At 38.3% G+C, this 21,003-nt stretch overlaps 1 protein-coding gene across 10 annotated transcripts in view; it reads left to right on the plus strand.

Annotated features, from left to right (window-relative positions):
* Positions 1 to 20,024, plus strand: part of clocka (clock circadian regulator a) — a 93,829-nt gene extending 73,805 nt beyond the window's left edge. For 8 of the 10 annotated variants that reach the window (XM_052010006.1, XM_052010012.1, XM_052010009.1 and 5 more), the window contains 7 exons: positions 1,225 to 1,363; positions 2,791 to 2,894; positions 5,160 to 5,306; positions 8,142 to 8,360; positions 15,553 to 15,746; positions 17,078 to 17,321; positions 18,843 to 19,920. In XM_052010006.1, coding sequence (XP_051865966.1) covers positions 1,225 to 1,363; positions 2,791 to 2,894; positions 5,160 to 5,306; positions 8,142 to 8,360; positions 15,553 to 15,746; positions 17,078 to 17,321; positions 18,843 to 18,977 — 1,182 coding nt within the window. In that variant the 3' untranslated portion in view covers positions 18,978 to 19,920. Of the gene's footprint in view, positions 1 to 1,224; positions 1,364 to 2,790; positions 2,895 to 5,159; positions 5,307 to 8,141; positions 8,361 to 15,552; positions 15,747 to 17,077; positions 17,322 to 18,842 lie in introns of all 10 variants that reach the window. The other 2 variants (XM_052010014.1, XM_052010015.1) reach the window with 2 other exon arrangements.
* The last annotated feature ends 979 nt before the right edge of the window (positions 20,025 to 21,003 follow it).

Here is a 21,003-nt window from a genome sequence, read left to right on the forward strand (position 1 = left end):
GGTTCACTAGGTTGATTCTGGAGATCAGGGGGTTAGCCTATGAGGAGAGATTGAGTTGCCTTGCACCTGGGAGTCGCCTGAGACATTTCTGGCTGAACGGGGTTACAGGTGCTTCTGCCTTGTCCTTAGGGTTCACATGCTGGGCCCCACCATCACTGAGGTCGGAGAACAGCCCCCTAGCTCTTCCACAAAGGGCGGCATGGTAGCGTAGCAGTTAGTGTAATGCTATTACAGCACCAGCGATCAGGTTTCAATTCCTGCTGCTGTCTGTAAGGAGTTTGTACGTTCTCCCCGAGACTGCGTGGGTTTCCTCCAGGTGCTGCAATTTCCTCCCACTTTGCAAAGATGTATGGGTTAGTAAGTTAACATGGGTGTAATTGGGCAGCGTGGGCTCATTGGGCTGGAAGGGCCTGTTACCATGCTATATAAATAAAGTTTTTTTTAATGTATACTTGCTGGAATTCAGAAGAATGAGAAGGGATCTTATAGAAACATATAAAATTATGAAAGGTATAGATAAGGTAGAGGCAGGATGGTTGATTCCACTGGTACATGAGACCAGAACTATGGGACATAGCCTCAAGATTCAGGGGAATAGATTTAGGATGGAGGTGAGGAGAAACTGCTTTTCCCAGAGAGTAGTGAATCTGTGGAATTCTCTGCCCAGGGAAGCAGTAGATTCTACCTCGTTTAAATATATTTAAGACACAGATTTTTGCATAGTAGGGGAATTAAGGGTTATGGGGAAAAAACAGGTGGGTGGACTGGAGTCCACAACCAGATCAGCCATAACCTTATGGAATGGCGGAGCAGGGTCTACAGGCCTGATGGCCTATTCCTACTCCTATTTCTTATGTTCTTATTGGTTTTAAGCAAGTACAGAGGGCAGGGAAAAATAGTGGAAAGAGAGGTTAAAAGACAAACATGCTGGGGTTGCAATATAAAAGGGCTGGTAATGCAGAAAATGTAAAGACAGGTTGGGACTAGCACATGGATCAATAGAAATAGCAGAATTATTACCAACAGCTGCAGCGCTAGGTTATGATCTGAAATTATTGAAAACCTTGAGTCCGGCAGGTTGTAAGATACGTAATAGAAAGAAAGATACGTAATAGAAATTCTGTTCTACAGTTCTGCAATTTCATTTGTCAAACACCAGCTTAACATTGACACTACAAAGTAATTTTTTTTTCTTTCTCAATACCTCTACTATTTTGGAAACAGGATTCTGAATATGACACCAAGCTAAACACAGTCAGTCTCAAAGAGGCATTGGAGCGATTTGATCACAACCATACAACATCTGCTTCCTCCAGGAGTTCAAGGAAGTCTTCATCACATACAGCAGTATCTGATGCAACCTGTAAGTTTTGGGAATAAAAGTATACCTGTTTAAAACTTTATACTACCACTAGTGTAAATTGGAATATTATTGATGTTTTAAATTCTTCCTCTAGATAGATGTGAAATACACTATCTTAATCCAGATTATTTTTTTCTTTTATCCAACCTGGTAAGATCCAGATATGTTCAGTTCACCAAAAACAGGACAAATCTAGTCCAGCTAATTACTGCCCAATTCGAACATCCTCAGGGTAACATTCTAGGCCTGACTATTTGGAGCTTTGTCATCCATGACTTCCTTCCATCATGAGATCAAAAGTTGAGATGTTTGCTGCTGATTGCACAATGTTTAGTTCCAGTCAAAGCTCCTTAGCAAATGAAGCTGCCTGTACCTGCATGCAGCAAGACCCAGACAACATTCAGGAATGGGCTGCTAAGTGGCATACAACATTCATGCCACCAAAGTTCCAGGCAATGAGAGTCACTAAGCCTTGACATTCAGAGGCATTTCCATCTCAGTGCTTGTCATTGATAAGAAACTTAACTGGATAACTCTTTCAAAAAAAAAAGTGGTTACAAGACCAAATCAGAGGCTGGATATCCTGCAGCAAATGGCTCACCTCCTGATGTTAACCATTTAGGTTACTATCTACATTTAGGTGACGGTGCCTCCCAAAGTGGCGAGCTCTAGCACCAAGAAATATGAGGGAAGCAGGTGCATTGGTACACCACCAGCTTCATGTTCTCCTCCGAGTTTGCAAATATAGCACTAGCCCTTCTTCATCACTGGGTCCAAATCTTGGAGTTCCCTACACAACAACTGCAGTCTTTGTGGTGAATGTAGTCTTGTGAGAGTACCTTCACCACAAGACTGCAGTTGTTCAAGAAAGCAAGTCACTACCAGCACTTAAAGAGCAATTAGGGATGGGCAATAAATGCTGACTTTGCCAGTGATGCCCAGGTCCCAAAAATAAGAAAAAAAAAGGCAGAAAAGATAACTGCAAGGAAAGGGTGAATATGGAAGATTTAAGAGTTGAACTAAATGAGGCTTTTAAGATGATTAATGGATTTGATGGGGGGGGACAAAATTATTCAATTTCCTCCAGTGGGAGCATTCAGAACGTGGAGGCATAATGGAGCTTGACAATTCAGGTATGAGATCAGCAAGCACTTCATTACACTGTGGTAATAGAAATCTAAAATATTCTTCCTCTCGAAATAGCTTTTGAGGCTAGGTCATTTTTGCTGAATAACGAAATTTAGTATACAGAGGAAAAGCGGGTAAAAGAGGTTTTCTATTGATTCCTTATGAACGGAATGATTGCTCATAAATTAAAACATTGAAGATTTATCATTGATACACAAAGTTAATGGCTTCTAGATCTTATTCCTGTTAACTGATTTTATAGCATTTATTGTATCTTTTTTTAAATGCTATTTTCATAGCAACACTCTCAAAACAGCAAACTGATGCAAGCACACCTCCACGACCAACAATAACAGATGGTCATGAAGCAACACCCCAGAGAACGGCATCACTGAGCAGTGAGGTAAAGTTAGAGTTATATTTTTGTCACGTTTTTGTTGCTTTAAAGTGCCCTGTATTATTTTTGTAAATGATTGAATTATATTGTTGATTCTTCCACATTTTCCACCTTCTCTGTACTTCAGTGGGTTTAAAATTAGGCACATTCCAAGAGTGGCAAAAGAATGAATGTTAATTCTTGTAACCCATATTACTCCTCCCTGCTGCAGCATGAAGGACATATTTCTTGAGAACTTTCATTTACTTATGTATTTTCACATCATCCAGATGTTTTAGCATCAAAATATTTAGAAACTTTTGCCCATTGCCTTTCTCTTTGTAATCACAAGTTCTGCTATTGAGACTTAAAAGCGACTAAATTGTATAGCCCCCAAAAGTAGGTAGAAACATCACGAAAAACAATCAACTTGCACTATGGATTACAATACAAGAAAAAAAATGTACTGTATGGCCTTGATATCTGCAGTTAGCAGCACAAATTGGCACTAGTGGTGGGATGTTTCAGCTGGTGCTAGCATCATGAATGTCCAGGACAGGTTAAAGCTAGCCTATCTGGCTTAGGTCTTAGCTGTACTGTAACTTTTGAAGAGGATGTATATTGTGGTTGAATTGAGCACTGAAGGTCATGTAATAAGTAAATCTAACCTGGCAAACAATGATGAATGCCAAAATGTGGGAGAGAACAGGTATCAAGATTTTCAGTTATTGTACTTGAGGCTTTAGTGATGGGTGTGACAGTGATGTTCTGCATTCATATGGAATTAGACCATTCAGACAAGACCTAATAGGCAATGGGAGCAGATAGTGTAGATGTCAATGTTAGGTCAAGGTAAATGTATATAACTTCAAATGTTATATTTGACCAACTGCTCCAAAAGCCTCTCATTGTTCAATTCAACATCTGTCATCCAAGATCTGGACAGAGTGCAGAAGGAATATCTCTTTTCACTACCAGAAACAAGGGAATACAGATTTAAAGTAATTTGATAGACAGATTATTTGGAAGTTGAGGAAATATTTTTTCACCCAGTGTGTTGTGGAAATTTGAACACTACCTTAAGAGGAGAAACCCCCATTCTACCACTCTATGCGTTCATTTGAAGTTGCTCCTCAGCCTGCCAAGACTGCTGAGATTCATACTTAAGGTGGTGCGGGCCACAACCTTTTAGTTTTGGACCATTGATTTACCTGCTCTGTCTGCTCCCCATATTTCCAGAGGATATTTATTGAGAGCAAACTAATGTGTTCAGTATATAGCAACTTGCATTGTTTGCTTCTCAACTGTGTATGTTTCATTGTGCCAAGGGTGTATGCTAGTGACATTGGTATCTTGACCGAACAGTCATTAATGGATGCGTGCAAAGCTTTTTATTGTCAGAAGAATTTGTCAGTGGGGGTGATCATAATGGAGTTCATTTGATTAATGCATTGAACACTAAGTATTCAGGGAAAGGAATGGAAATGGAATGGAATACATCAGTTGTTTTTGGTGACACTTTTGATGGCAGAGTAATGGAGGAAATTCAGTGGATTTAGAAGGGATTTCAGAGGACAAGCACTTTAGGATCAGCTTGGTGGTGGGCCAGAGGAATAGAGCGTAAACATTGGTCTGAAATTTGGGAGTCAGATTGATGGTTCCAAAACTCCGATAATCAGTACCCTTGGGACTTTGGTGGTGCTGGACTAGCAGACTTTCAAGACTATTGAATGTCACTTGTATTACCCCAACACACATTTTTCCCTTTTTAACGTGATACACAGCGGTATAGTAAATTTTCCAGTAAACAAGCTGAAACATAAAGGTACTCTTAGACCCTGGCTCCAGTTGCACACCTGGCCAATGTTCCTAACCTTCCCGACCCAACCCTGGCTCTGGCCACACATCCAGTCCATGTAGCTGACCTTGTGAGTACACAGATCTGCAAATAATAGGTCTGCAGGTAATGCAGAATTTAGTGTACTAATGAGTGAGCCTGATACCAAACCATCGGGATTTCTGAACAATTGGGTACTGATTTATTAGAGTTTTACTGTAATGCTTTTCCATCCATTTCTGGGGTCCATGATTGAATCAGTTGTGCAAAAGTTTAAATGAAATGGCTGGAGATATCTGAAATCAAGACTGCATTTTCACAAGTAGTGTTCTTATGCTTCACAATAAACCACATGATTCTGAAAGTTGTATTATAGTTTATAAAAGTGTGTGCACTTGTGAATTTCAAACCAAATTTGCTTGACAATATAACATTTTCTTTACCCCATAATTCAGTTCTCAGTGCAGCTAGGGGCTATGCAACACCTAAAGGAGCAGTTGGAACAGAGGACACGTGTGCTGGAAGCAAATATTCAGCGGCAGCAAGAAGAATTACACAAAATCCAAGAGCAACTTCATCTTGTCCAAGGTCAAGGACTCCAGGTAAGCCAAGAATGAGTGACTAGTTAAGCATGACCTTACAATCTACCTTGTTGTGACCTTGCACCTTATTGTCTACCTGCACTGCACTTTCTCTGTAGCTGTGACACTTTACTCTGTACTGTTATTGTTTTTACCTGTACTACCTCAATACACTCTGTACTAACTCAATGTAACTGCACTGTGTAATGAATTGACCTGAATGATCAGTATGCAAGACAAGTTTTTCACTGTACCTCAGTACAAGTGGTAATAATAAACCAATACCAATGAGTTTTTGGTGCTGACTGAGTCACTGCAGTGGACCTATAGATGGTACATACTGCAGACACACTGCACTGATCATGGAGTGAATGTTTAGATAGAAATGTTAACTTACCGTATCCTCTTTCATCACGGTGTGCTCTGGTATGAGAATCAAGACAGTGTGGTAAGTGGTGGTCCATGGGAATTATCGAGCTGAATCTTTTCAAACCATTATTCCAGCAAATAAAGTCAGTTGAAAGTACTAAGGAACACGAATCCTGCTTAAAGAACGATGTTGATATACTTAAAGAATTAAGTCCCAGGTGATTGATTTGGTCTGAAAGTTGAGAGCAAAATGATCCATTTCCTAAACTAGCAAACATTTTAACCTGCAGATAACGGAAAGAAGTCAGGACAGGTGGAGCACTGAAGGAAGTTAAGGTCTAGAATGCAATCCAAGGGTAATAATGGAGATAGGTTCATTGTAGCACTGAAACAAGAGCTGAATAACTATCTAAGAGGAAGGAATTTACACTGATGGAAGGGATACTATTGATAAAGCAGCTGAAGATGGCTGAACATAGAACATTTTGTGAGCTACAGTGATAACCTGGAGTTGAGATGATTAATGTCCATTAACCACAACCATCTTACTTTTGTGCAACATACAACCACAATCAGTAGAGAATTGATTCCCTTTAACTTTAGTTTCTTACTGCCACCCTCCAGTCGAAGTGCAGTCACTTTTAACTTGTCTTTTGAAATTCAGCTCTATTGTCTGTATTTTAACCAAGGCAGGAGTAGGGTCTGGAATAGAAAGCTCCAAGCAAAACACAAACTGAGGCATAAACACTGGTGTTTGTTGTCCATCTTCAACTGCCCTTAAACTCAGCAGTTATTGGTGGATCTGGAATCATATACAGGCTTGACCAGAAAAGAACAATACATTTCCCTGCCTGAAGGCCATTAGGTTTTCCTGGTTACCATTTACTGAGACTAGCTTTAATTCTAGATTTGTTTGTTACTTTATTTTAAATTCTACAGCTCCCATAGTGGGATTTGAACTTGTGTCTCTGGATCAATGGTCCAGAATTCTATCTGCTAGTCCTGGTGACATTAGTGAGTAGTGACACAGTAAACAGTATCTTCCTAATAAGAGTAGACTGAGTGGTAATAGCCAAATTTGATTTGTCCTATTTTTTGTGGACAGAATATACCAAAACATTTTTCCATATTTCTCAGGTAGATACCAGAGTTGTGACTTCTCAGAAACAGCTTTGCTGGAGGCACAGCTACTTCTGGAGCACAACATTTCAGTACAATTGCTAGGTCTTGTAGCTTTTGCTCTACTTAGTGTTCTTAGCCATTTCTTGACATCAATGTTTGAACATGTAATGCAAGTTGTAATGAACATTTTGTGGAATTACCTGTCTATGCCATGCTGCTTTTATTACTTTCCACACTTGTAGTTCTTTGTTGCAGCCTCATCCAGATGGCACCTGATTTTTAGATTCTCCTGCTTCAGCATATCCTTCTGTAGTCACTAAACCAGGGTTTCTCCCATGCCTTAATAGTAACAGTAAAGTGAGTGACGTACTGGCCCTAAAGTTATAAAGCATACAATTCTGCTGTCACTGATCTACGACCTGTACATGCTGACTTTTGAGTTTCCAGATCTGTTTTGAATCTATTTTATTTAGCATGATTGTAGTGTTACATGACACAATAGAGGGCATCTTCATTTTAAACACAGGTATTTGATTTCATAAGAACTGTATAGTTATCACTCTTACCAATATTATTTTAGACAAATGCATCTGTAACAGATAGATTAGCAAGTATGAGGTCAAATGATTTTCTCTCAAATTCATAAACACATCACCCACCACAAATCCCATTTGGTGTTTGTCTCTGCACATTTGAACAGAAAGGGTCCAAACTGCTAAGGGAAATGGAGCAGCTGGGGCTGAGTGAACAGAGCACTCAATGAAATTAAAAGACTGGGAAATTAGCACTGGGATCAAGAAAGGTGAATAGATGTGGTTGAATTTAAATCAGATAAGGTTCAGGAAAATAGAGGGAAAATGTAGATTAAAAGGGTGTAAAAAGAGACAAATGCTAGAATTTAAGAAAAAAGTTTTTTTAAACCAATATCTTAAGAATTTCACACTTGCCATTTTTAATTTCATTACCATCATAGAGGTTGATTGGTGGTTGTTAACCATCATATTTCTAAAAGGATATTTATACGTGTAGTGGCAAATCTTTTGTGCAGTTAAATTGGCAAAATTGAAGAGCATAAAAACAAGACAAAAGGACAAAGTGCCATTTTCCTTAATTTCAGGGTGACAACAGCAATTTCGATATCAAATATAACATGCTCATCTTCTCTACCCTGAAGTTACCATAAATAGAAGTGCCATTATTGTTATTTTGACAGAAAGCTCTGACCTAAACTCTTGTCATGTCTTCAAGATCATAGACGACTAAAATTAGATTTTTGCAAATATCTTGAATCAAGTCCTTATGACATTTGTCATCTTGTTCATAAAAAAAGGTTTAGTCTGACCAATTTTTTTTCATCTTGTTAAGATGTTTTTGCAGCAACCAACATCAAGTGTAAACTTTAATTTGGTGCAGTTTGCAACATCAAACTCTTCTGCCATCCAGCAACCTACATCGATTACATTGCAGGGGCAAGGTGTCCAGACCAATCAGATTCAACATGCAGTCAAAACTGGTCCAATTAGCACACATCATGCAATGCAACAGCAATCTCTTCTCAGAGAGCAAAGTTCAACTTCAGCACAGGTCAGTATGACAGATTACAAATTATATGATCCAACTGTTCATAAGAATAAATGAGCATTAGCATTAATCCTGTAAAATTTTGAATGCTGATTGCTACACCATTGAGAATCTTAAGTAATGATAAAAATTAACTTGGTCATAAAGGAGTATTTATGTACTTCTGGATGCAATATTTGGTTATTTCTGTTACACAATGAATATCTTTTTACAAATTACTTTAAGTAATTCTCTTACTTTGGAAAGCAAAATGTTATTTATTTTTAGCTACATTGCTAGATCTGGTAATGTGATTATGTGACTGATGGCAGGGAATTAACACTGTAGTAATTGAACAAACTGAACATTTTCAGCTGACCTGGAAGCCAGCAATAACTTTTAAGAAGTGCAGGTTATGCCTGAAGAACCTAAGTAGATTTTTTGAAGAATTGACTTTAGTGGATGTGAGAATACCTGGTAGACAGAGGAAAGCTCTATGTTTATGATTTGAGCTTCCTGGAGCAGTTGGTAAAGTCTGTCATGAGAGACCTCAGTGGTTCATGGAACTGAGAGTATATTATTAACCTGGTTTGGAATTTAATAGAAATGCAGTAGACAGATTAGTGGACAGGTGCTTGAATTTGCAGGATTTGGCAGGTGGCATGGCCCAAGAATTTGTGTTGGTTGGGTTTCAACTGTTCTATAAAACTTGGGTGATGGGAGAAAAAAAAATACCATGCCTACTAGTGATTCATGATAGTTGAGATTGTAACCAATGTGGATAGTAGCATTAAATTAAAATTAGACAAACTATGTGAAATGGATTTCAATAAAAGTGAGAGTAGAATTGTTTGCTGGAATCAAAGGTAAGAACAGAATACCTTCGAAAGGGTGAGAAACTAGAAAAAGCAGAGGGCCCCCAAGAGATTTGGAAATGCATTTACATAATATCTTAGTTAACTATAGAGAGATAGTGTAATCAGACAGCCTTCTCGAACACTAAGCTTTGTATAGACTAGAATACAAAGGGATAAAATGTAAGCAGAAAGTGCTGGAAACACAAAGTCAGGCAGCATCTCAGGAAGGAGAAACAGTTAACGTTTCAACTCCATTCTGAATAAAGGGTCTTCAATCTGAAATATTAATAGCAACTCCAGTTTTTTTTTTACTGTATTCATTTACCATAAAAGTTAAATCTCAGGTTTACAAATGTCTTGGTGTACTTTTGAGCAATTCTTGGCACCCAAACTTATGAAGCATTTTAGTAATGGAGAATGTGCACCAGAGCAATAGCTGGAATTCAAATAGTTATATGAACTAGGAAACATAAAAGACTGCAGATGCTGGAATCTGGAGCAAAAAAACAGACTGCTGGAGGAACTCAGTGGGTCAAGCAGCATCCATGGAGGGTGAAGACCCTGCACCAGGACTCAGAGGGAAGACAGCCAGTATAAGGAGGTGAGAGGGAGAGGTGGGTGATAAGTGGAATCAGGTGATGTGGGGGAGGGGGAGAGGGGAGTTTAGAGACAAGAGGCTTGTGGGTGATAGGAGAAAACAGGTAAAGAAACAACAAAAACAAAATAGGCAGATGGAGCTGGGGGGGGGGGGGGGGGGGAGAAGAGGGGGAAGTTAGAGACAGAGTCTAGAAGGTGATGTTGAACCAGATAAGGGAGGGATAAGGACTGAAGGAAATATGTGGGGAGGGGACAGGAAGGCTAGGCCAAGGGAGAAAAGCACTTGGATTACTATGTGGGTGATGGGCAGATGGAACTGGATTGGGGGGGGGGGGGGGCAGCGGTATAAATCTAGGTAAAGAGGGGTGGGGGGGTTGGTTAAAGGGATAGAAAATGTGGAGAGAGAGAGAGAGGGAACCTAGGTGGACCAGTAGGAGTGGAAAAGAAATACCAAGGGAATGGGTTACATGGACATGAACTAGGAATCTTTTTCCTGGGATTTCAAAGCCCAGGCGTGATTTGATTGAATCTATCAAAGGCAACTCGGGGTAGAAAGAAACTCCAATTATCTGAAATTGGAGCTAGACCTTTTAGGAATGACGTTAGGAAAAACATCTAAAGGGCAATAGAAATTTGGAAACCATCTTACATAATTAATCAATTGTTAATTTTAAATCTCAGATATTAACCCAAGGTGTTAAGGTTTACATGGCAAAATGTAGTTAGGTCACATATCAGCCACAACACATTACTGGCCAGATCAGGCACAAGGGGCAAAATGATAACCCTATTTCTGGTGATTCATTGATATTTACAAAATCTATATTCTGAATCGTTAAAAGAATAAGGTACTGCAGGACTTTCCCCATTATCCTGCCATCATTAACTTTCCTGTCAAAACTTAGCAACCCCTCTTCTCCCAAGAATTGCCCTCTGTTTCTGTCTTCAAGCATATTCTCATATCCTAACTACCTTTCCTCTCCAACACCTTGAATCCTTCATTATCATCTACTGTGCTGATCACTTTCACCCTCTCAAATGCCTTCTGTCTGGTTTCCACCCAGCACATAATAACCAATATCACTAAAGTGAAAATCATTCATGGTACCTTCAGTGTTGCATGGTACATAATCCCCGGCTTTTTTTCCTTAACCTCTGGTTCTTAACACAACCTTTCCATTATCCCTTTCTTAGATCCAGCTCATCTCTAGCAATGCTATCTCCTCCTGTCCAACAGTCATTTCTGGCATGGTCTAAAGTTCCATTTGAATCCACCATCTTTATTCATACGTATGCTATTGCTGTAAATGTTCTGATGTTTTCTGTGGATGCATTGACATCTTCTGTAGGTATGTGAACAACAATGGCTTTTCTGTTTTAATGGAAGGTCTTGGATCTGAAAATTGTTCACTATTCATTTGACTGCACTACACTATTTAGCAACCTAACCCGTTTACTTTTGGACATCATTTTCTCTTTCATTTCAGATTTCCCTCTACTGAAGTATTTTGCTTTCTAACAGCTTTTCACATCTATCACCCTTAATTCCACAGTCACCTCTATGTTCCCAGACCACTGATCATAATGAATTTAATCTTTCTTGGATGAGCACAGGAAAAGTAATACCATCTTACATTAAAATTTCTGAACTTTTGCAATTCCAGTTCTCATCCCTTTGTTCAGGCTTAACCAGATGTGTGATATGCACTAAGCTTACTGATATCCTTTTAATTGTTAGGAGAACCAACTTCCACATACAGATCTCCTCCAGTGCAAGGCCACTGAAACTTTGATTCAAAGCATTTTTTTCTTTGGCTATCCATCCCTCAATCTTCAGCTGATCCACCACCAGCAGTTTCATCCAAGTGAACTCCAATTTAACCATCAATCCATCCTACTTGTTCCAGCAACTTGTTCCCAATTGCTTCAAATTCAAAGCACCTCGCCCTTGTTTACAAATCTTCCCTTGTTCTCTGGTTCTAGTGCAAACCTATGACACCAGTTGAATCTTCAGTTCTGAATAGTCACCTTTGCATTCCTCCTCTTTTTGCACCATTGATAGTAGAACATTTAACACCCCTGGGTCCTGCTTTTGGAGCTTCCTTTTTAAATGTCTGTCTCATCACCCTTGAAAGAATTTGCCTGAAGAGATTGTGGTGTCTGGCTCAGTACATTTTCCTTTAATTTATTAATTTTTTTTCATGCCCCGTGACTAGATTGGCAATCCTAATAAATGCTGTTGAGACTCCACAAATTGCATAAATTCTAAGTCACGGCTTCAACCATGAAAACATCATAGGCATTAAGGAAAATTAACATTTTTTATGCATTTTCTTTGAAAGCTTTTAATTTCCATGTTTTTTGACATAAATGGAGGCACTGTGAATTCATTTTGGCTGCAAGCTCCACCTCCTGCTCTCTTAACCCTATTCATCCAAATTCCCTTCCTGATACTTATGTTAACAGATTTCTTAAAAATTTGCTCTCAAGTACTATACATTTTCAATATCCTTCAGAACTGCTGACATCACCCCTTTGTTTTCAAAGAAAACCACCTTTAATCCTTCTAGCTTTGCAAATCACCACTCCATCTCCAACCTCCCTTCTCAAGTCCTCAAACATTCTGGATAGGATGGGCCTACATTTAGGCCCATCTTACCCAGAACTCATATGAATTAGGAGTCAGAGTAGGCCCATGGGTCCTTCAATCCTGCTCTGCCATTTGATAAGATCATGGCTAATCAGACTAACCTCAATTCTGCATTCTTGCAGTAACCGCACTACCACCACCCTCCCACTTATCAAGAATTTATCTACTTTTGCCTTAAAAATAAACAAATAGTCTGCTTTCACAATCCTTTGAGGAAAAGAATTTCATAGACTCAGAGGGAAACTTTTGCCTCAGTTTTAAGTTGGTGACCCTTGTTTTTAAAATGGTGATCCTCAATTCTGGATTCTGTTGCAAGAGGAAATATCATCTCCACATACACCCTGATAAGGCTTCTCACAGCCTGATGTTTCAGTCACGTCTCCCATCATTTTTCTTAATTTGAGCAGATAAAGGACTAGCCTGCTCAACTTTTCCTCCTTAAGACTACTGACTGATTCCAGCTATCAGTCAAATAAACCTCTGAACTGCTTCTAACTCATTAACATCTTTCCTTAAATAAGGAGATCAGTAGAGTCATAGCCCTTCAGCCTAACTTGACCATGTCAACCAAGTTGCCTATCTAAGCTAGACCCATTTGCCCGTGGTTGGTCCATATCCCTTTAAATCATGTACCTGTCTATATGTGTTTTATATGTATCTTAAATGTATCTGCCTCAACCACTTTCTCTGGCAGCTCGTTCCATATATGCACCATCCTTTGTGTGAAGAAATTGCCCCTCAGGTCCCTTTTAAATCTTTTCCCTCTCACCTTAAACCTATGCCTGTAGTTTTTGGTTCCCTTTCCCTGGGAAAACAAATATGCATTCACCCTATCCATGCCCCTCATAATTTCATATACCTTTACAAGGCCACCCGTCAGTCTTCTATGCTACAAGGAATAAAGTCCCAGCCTGCCCAACCTCTCCTTATAACTCAGGCCCTCAAGTTCTGACAACATTCTCATAAATCTTCTTTGCACTTTCTGGCTTAATGATGTCTTTCCTATAACAAGGGAACCAAAATTGTATACAATACTCCAGGTGCAGCCTCACCAATGTCTTGTACAACTGCAACATAACTTCCCAACTCCTATAGTCAATGCTCTGACTGAAGGCCAGCGTGCTAAACATCTTCTTCACCACCCTGTCTACCTGTTACGCCAGTACAGTACTCCAGATGAGGTCTCACCAGTTTATATAATTGAAGTATAACCTCCCTATTTTTGAATTCAATCTCTCATGCAATAAATAATAGCTTGTCTATTTGCTTTCTGTATCTGCATACCAACCTTCTGTGAATCATGTACTAGGGCACCCAAATCCCTTGCATCTCAAAGCTCAATATTCTCTCATGTTTAGATAATATGGTTTATTATTCCTTCAAAATGGACAATTTTACATTTTCCCACATTGTACTACATTTATCATATCTTTGCCCTATGAATTAATGTATATTCCCTATATAGTCTCATATCCTCTTTACAACTTACTCCTTCCTGTCTTTGCATCATAGGAAATGCAGCAATATAGGTGTCTCCATTTGTCACTTATACAAATTGTAAGCAGTTGAGGCCTTAGCACTGATCCCTTCTAATAAGAAAAGGACACATTTATGTACACGTTCTATTTACCACTGCAAAAACAAAACAAACTGGTGGAGGAACTCAGCAGGTCAGGCAACATTTGTGGAGACAGAGGCATTAGGTCCTGATGGAGGGTCTCAACACATTCTGCCTGATCCACAGTTGCTGCCTGACCCACTGAATTCCTCCAGCAGTATTTTTGCTCCAGATTACAGCATCTGCAGTCTCTTGTGTTTCTATTTACTTTTGCTAGACAATCTTCTATTCATGCCAATATGCCTCCATTTTACACCATGAGCTTTTATTTTCAGCAATAAATTTTGATGATACCTTATCAAAATGCCTACTGGAAATTTAGGCATAATAGCTCCACCAGTCCCTCTATCCACAGTTTCCATGTTTGACCAAAAATTGGTCAAACATGATTTCACTTTCACAAAACCATGTTGATTTTATCTGATTATCTTTAATTTGTTCCAAATTCTGTGATAATCTCTTTAGCAACAGCTTCTAACATTTTCTCTATAAGAAATGTTAACTTAGTTGACCTGTAATTTCTTACCTTCTGTTCTCCTTTTTGAGTAAATGAGGTATTTGCTATTTTCCAATCTAATGTAACATTCCTTGAATCTTGAATTATGGAAAATTAAAACCAATACACCATGCCCGAATCTTCCAAACTGGTATGTGCCCCTACCACAGTACTGAAACTACTCTAATCACAGTCATTAATGATATCCAATATGATTTAGATAAAGGTAAATCTCTCCTCATCCTTGTTTACCAGTTTGCAATGTTTGAAATGATTGATTAGACTATTCTTAAACACATCTCCACTGCCATCCAACTGGATGGCACCAAACTTGCATGGTTTCATTCTTAACAATCCATCATCTAATCAGAGAATCACCAGTAGTTGCTTCTCTTCCCACATATGCACTGTAAAAACTGGCATACCCCAGTCCTCCTCCCATTTCTCATCATGTGCTGCAACATCAAGTAACCTGAACTTTGTTAATCCTATTATGCAACAATGTCCAATGCTTTCCAAATGCTCTAGGATGGCAGGTGGTTCCACAGTGGTGGTAGTGTGGGGATGGAATTGATTCAAGGTGAGAAATCATGATGAAACCTCCATAAATATGACAAACCAGAGTTACCCATCTTACTTTGGGACTTGTATTCCTATGCTTTATGCATTTTCCCACCTCATCTCATTGCTCCTCAGCTTGTCACCTGTCTTGGCCCTGTCATTTGCTTCCAATCCATATGTTCCTTGTATCTGTCTCTCACTTTAAAGGGCTTTTGAAAGGTAAAATTTCACTGTGACCTTGACAAATTCTAGTGTCTCTAAATCTGCTCTGATAATAAAGAATCAAGAGAAATTCTATGATAGGGGTTATAGAAAAACATGATGGTAATGATTTGTTGTGTGAAATAGTTGGATGGCAATTTTGACTTTTTTTTTAAAAGGTAACTACCAAGTTTATGTTTGTTCATAAAGAACATTTTACTTTTTGAACACTACAGGTTCAGCCAAATTTGCAAGCCAACTTCAGCCAGCAGATCTCAATTTCTGGTCAGGATGCCCTGACAGCCTCCCTCTCTAACACTGTGATGATTTCCCAGCCTGCAACAGCAGATGCTGGGCAGCTTTCTACTTTATCCCAAAATTCCATACAAAGCTCTGCAATTACTACTTTCACTCAGGATAGGCTACTGCGGTAAGCATAATCGCATCTGTGAAATGTTTCTGCATAAAATTCCCCCATTCCACTCTCTGTAAAAGGATTGTTCTGAAACATGTTTCACTAATTTGTAATATATTTGACCTTTCAGGATTTTCTTTTAGATGTTAGTACAATATTTGGTGTCACTGATAATTTCTTCTTGGTAGTGAGTGGAAGGAATTGCTTTTAGAAAAAAGAATATCCATTTTTGAATGCCATCCAATCTCATTTTATATTCAACTGCCTGAAGCCCTGAAAGAAACAATAATATTATGGGCAGATTATTTGTTTTGAAACCAAAAAAGTTTTTTTTTTCCCTGGTAGAAAACCTCTGTGGAAGTAATAGGCAAATTAAATCTTCTAGTTATTTTAAAACTTACATTTTAATCGTACTTGTGCATAATGTGTCCAAAGTTACCTAATATGAATTAAAATGTTTGCTAAGGTATCGGAAAGTAATTTAAGTCATATGACTTGTTCATAGAATATTGCACGCAGTTTGGAGGAAAAGGTGTGGTGAAGAAAGGGGTGCTGAGGAAGAGAGGGCAGATAAGATCATGCATGCCTATGTGTGGCCAGTGTGTATACAATGTGTGCGTGTCTGTCTCCATGAACCTGTTGGCAGCAGAGCCTAGTCTCCAGTCAGCTAGAACTTCACAACCATTGGACCAAGACTTTGCTCTGTCAATGGGCACAAACATTAAAAGAATTCATGTACAGCATCTTCCACTCCTCCAAACTGGAATTGAAGTCAGTTATCCTCTACTCTGAGGGATTGCCTAGGAAGACAACTGCATATCGTGCTGGGTATAATGAAAGGATATGATGCTACCATATAGACGACAGAGGTAATTTATTTGTATTGTTCCAAGACTGGAGAAGTTTGGTTTTGAATAAAGATTGGCTAGAATAGGACTGAGACAGCTGAGAGGAGGTGTACAAAATTACTAGAAGCCCAGACAGTGTAAATAGATTAGACTGCTCTGCCAAGGAAAACAGGCCAGTAACTCAAGGGACATGGATTTATGTTAAAGGGTGATGGTGGTGGTCTAGGTCTGAATGTTAAAAGGTTTCTGCATCCTCTATTGCATTAATAAAGGTAGTTGGATAAGAGCCTAGAGTTAGAGCTGGGAAGTACCATGAGTTCTGAATTGCTCCTTTTTCCATTCAAAATGGATTGAGAGGTCTCCTTTTGTGCTGTAAATTTCTCTGAAAATGTACCGTCACATGAAGAGGGGAAAAGATTTTAAAAAAATAATACTGATCTTCCATTTAAGTTTTGAAAACAGTAAAATACTTAATGCCATTTTTTTTTCTCTTGCTAGATTCCCTCAAGGCCAACAGTTTGTAACAAAGCTGGTAACTGCTCCAATGGGATGCAGTGCCGTTATGGTTCCAACAACTATGATAATGGGTCAGGTGGTGACAGCTTACCCCACCTTTGCCACTCAGCAACAAGCTCAGACATGGTCATTAACACGGGGCCAGCAAGAGCAACGCCAGAGACAGACAGCTCTTGGTCAGCCAGAGTCTCAGACACCGATTCAACACTCTCCACAGTGGATACAGGTATGATAAATTGATGGCCATTTTCTCCCCCAAAGAACAGACCCTCTGCCCAATAGATAAACACAAAACTAAATTCAAGTATAATTTTCAAAAAAAAACAAAATTCACGAGAAATTAATTTTCTGGAAGGATTATGTAACAGTTACATAAGTTATACAAGATTATTTACATTGGCACAATACCATTTGAATGAATAAAGCCTCCCTTTGACACTTCACTTTTGAAAATAAACTTGCTTTGTTGCTTTTTAAGCTATGACTTTGCTTCAAGTTTAATGGCGAGGAGAATTTTTTTTGCACATTTGTAACACAGAAGTCAGGAGTGAGCTGAAGAACAGATGCTAGCCCATTTGACCTCCTGTTCTGCAGCTGGACTCTGCACTCAGTGGAGTCCAGTATGTAGCATCGGCATACTAAGCCGAGTGACTGATGCACTCCTCATCCAATTCTTCAACTAGATGGGTGGTTGATGTAGCAACCCCAATCACTTATTGCAGAGGTTTTTAATTACCAGAACTTAAAGGTGTTTACATTTTCGTTAATCATTTAATTCTTTTGAATAGTTTTTAAAATGCCCTGATCATCATTTAAACACTTTTCAGATGTCTTTGACATCAATGAACTGTTAGGCGGCCATCAGGGCAGCTGGCGGCCATCAGGGCAGCTAGGGGCCAGGGCCTTGGGATCTTTTGCCAAGGCCAGGACGTTGTGGCCAACTGCTCTCCCTCAGGGGAACACTATTGGACCTCCAGGCTGCAAAATGTACCACCATGGGTAAAGTGATGGTTGGATGTCATTGATGGCAAGCTGAATCCAGCACAATTCCAGCCTTTGACAAGGCAAAATATCCTGAGTGAATGGTTCCTTGCAGCAATTATCTTTAATGTTAACTTTTATCTTTAGTATAAAGTAATTTTTCATTGATCTACCTTAGATAATCTTCATTTACAGAAGCATCTGAAATATCCTACAGGATTATTTCAAGTGCAGTTACTGAAGTTTGTTAGGTTTCCATTTGGAAGCTCAGTTAACACCAATAACAGGACTGGTCAATGAACATATTTTGGGAATAGCATTCGCTGACTGGTATCACAAACAGCAGATGGGTAACTTCAGTACCAGTTGTAATCAGCAGGAGTCATGTGTGCAGTGTCCTTTGTGGAACTCTACTGACTGTAGAATGGAAACTAAAGTTTACATTTCAAAAAGATCCAGGAGGTGTAGATTTGATAGTGGCAGTTTCTGTATGTTGAAATTATTTCCCCACTTCCTCCTCCTAGAATGCATGCTTCACATTTTAAATATTCTTTCAAGAGAAGGGAAATTTGTTGACTAATTAATTTCACTGGAGTCAAATATTAGATTATAATTGTGTACAGATTAAAGTGTCAATCAATTAAGATGAACAGTTTTCTATTTGAGTAGGTTAGTAGATGAACGTGTGCTTTCCAGATCTGTAAAATTGCTCTGCTTTAACTTATTGGTCTAAATGGTAAGTGTTTTTGTTTGTTTTTAAATTTAGGCACCTAGATTGCTCCAGAGTAATCAATCAACTCATATTATTCTGTCAACTGCTTTCCCTTTACAACAGAATACTTTCACTCATCAGCATAGAACTGACAGTTTATCAGAGCCTTCAAAAGCACATCCCCAGTAGTTTGATTTTTTTTTAAAAATAAATCTTAATGACTGCATTAAGGTTTCTATGAAATAAGACTTGCAACTTTAAAATACTTATGGAAAGGACAAAGTGTTCTAAAGACAGCTGCTAATATTGGAAGAAAGGTGGACTATTCTAAACTTGGAAAATACACCGTACTCACTACAGACTATTCCAGTGTATTACAGAACTATCCTGGAGAAAAAAAAATATGCATGGGTTTTTGTTGAGAAGTGCAGGCTCCATATTTGATTTGAAATCAGCAGTACTTGCTTCTTCATTCTGTAATGCTGCACTGCCAGGTATTAACCAGTACAAACAATTGGGAACTTTGGTTTTAAAAGAATATTTTTTTTTGGTTTGTAATAACACAAGGTGCTTCCCTAGCTTGTAAAATGTGCTACTTCAGCAGCATACTGTTTGTTTCAGTTGTAATTGGGGAAATTGAAAGGTCATTCGACTGTGAAATACTTAAGAATCAGAATATTTTAAGAAAGTTTTATCAATGCATCCTTTATTGTATAGATTCTGTAAAATACAGTGTAAATAACCAGGAAAAGGCAAGTAATCTATTTTATGATGCATGCAAGTGTAATCAGTGCAAGTTTAAATATTGTTTTAACTATTATTCTAAAGATGTACAAACTAATATTTCTTTTAATTTGTTCACAAAACACATGGGATCTTATTTTTCTAAGTGCTAACATGTCACAAGTTGTTTACCCTCTGCTTTATGGGATTAAAATGGGTTTAAATTATGTCAAATTTGATAATCTGATTTATTGCAAAGGTGCTCAAATAGGTGTCTAAGACAATGTTTTAAATTATTTATCCTGGTTTTATGACCAGAACTTGCTTGAAATCTGATGAGCTTAATTTCTTTCTCATTCAACTTCAGTTCCAATTAGTTACAGCTGAATTGGGTAAGACTACTGTTGCAATGTTGTTCCATGATGTAAATGATATGTGTATAAGATATGATTTGTTTGCATAAAGTGAATGTAAACATTTAGTACAGTATTCTAATAAAGATCTCTGAAAAGTTAATATGGTTTTTGATTTCATTTTGGTGGTTTTTGATTTCATTTTGTTGGTTTTTGATTAACAAAGTAATAAATCAATTTAAATTATATGTCCAATTATAAAACAGTCACTAAAAAAAACCACTTCCATATTCCTAACGCATTTTTATATAATGCCTAGTTCTACACCACAATATGATTAAACTAAAAACTCTCCTGAGTGGTAACATTGTTAGAGTGCAGATGTGTACCAAAGACTTGGAAGGAACACAACACCTTTCAGAAGTAAATATTATTGATCCATGGAACCCGAGTTTCAATTAAAAGGATCTTTTGAAGAGAACGATATATACAAAGATGCAAAAGAAACTGCAGACATTAGTAAGCAGAAAATGTTTTAAAGGCATCATTTTGAACATTTCAAATGTGAAAGTAGTGTTAATTTACAATTTTGCATTGGCATTTTGCTTGAAAGAATAAGTGATTTAATATGTACTTTCTAACATTAGCCCTTGCTGATAAATACTTAAAGCTGTGAAAGCTGGGTGGGCAGAGCTTGTGGAGAGAAAAATTGTACTGAAATTTTTGGGTTGTTGACATTCACAAGAATCAGCAGCAATTAGATGTTATATGTTTTAACCAGGTTTGGAGGCAAGAAAAATGGGGTAGGAGGAGGAAAGTATAAGATCTGTGCGGATATGGAAGATGGCCATGATTAAGTGATAAAATAGGGCAATAATAGAACAAGAAACAAAGTGAATCTAGAAGAGGTAAATGGCAACAGCCCAATCATGCACCTGTTGTCCAAAAATAATACAAGAACAATGATTTAGCACAAAAACAGGCCCTTCAACATATCATTTGTGTGCCAATCATTAAATACCCATCTCTTACTAATCCCATGTAACAGTATTTGTTCTGTTGCCCACTATACCTTGACAATTCAAGTGCTCATCCAGATGCTGCTTAAATGTCACAAGAGTATCTGCCTCCACCACCTT

This window comes from Pristis pectinata, chromosome 2 (assembly GCF_009764475.1).
Source record: "Pristis pectinata isolate sPriPec2 chromosome 2, sPriPec2.1.pri, whole genome shotgun sequence".
In the NCBI taxonomy this organism is placed as follows: domain Eukaryota; kingdom Metazoa; phylum Chordata; class Chondrichthyes; order Rhinopristiformes; family Pristidae; genus Pristis; species Pristis pectinata.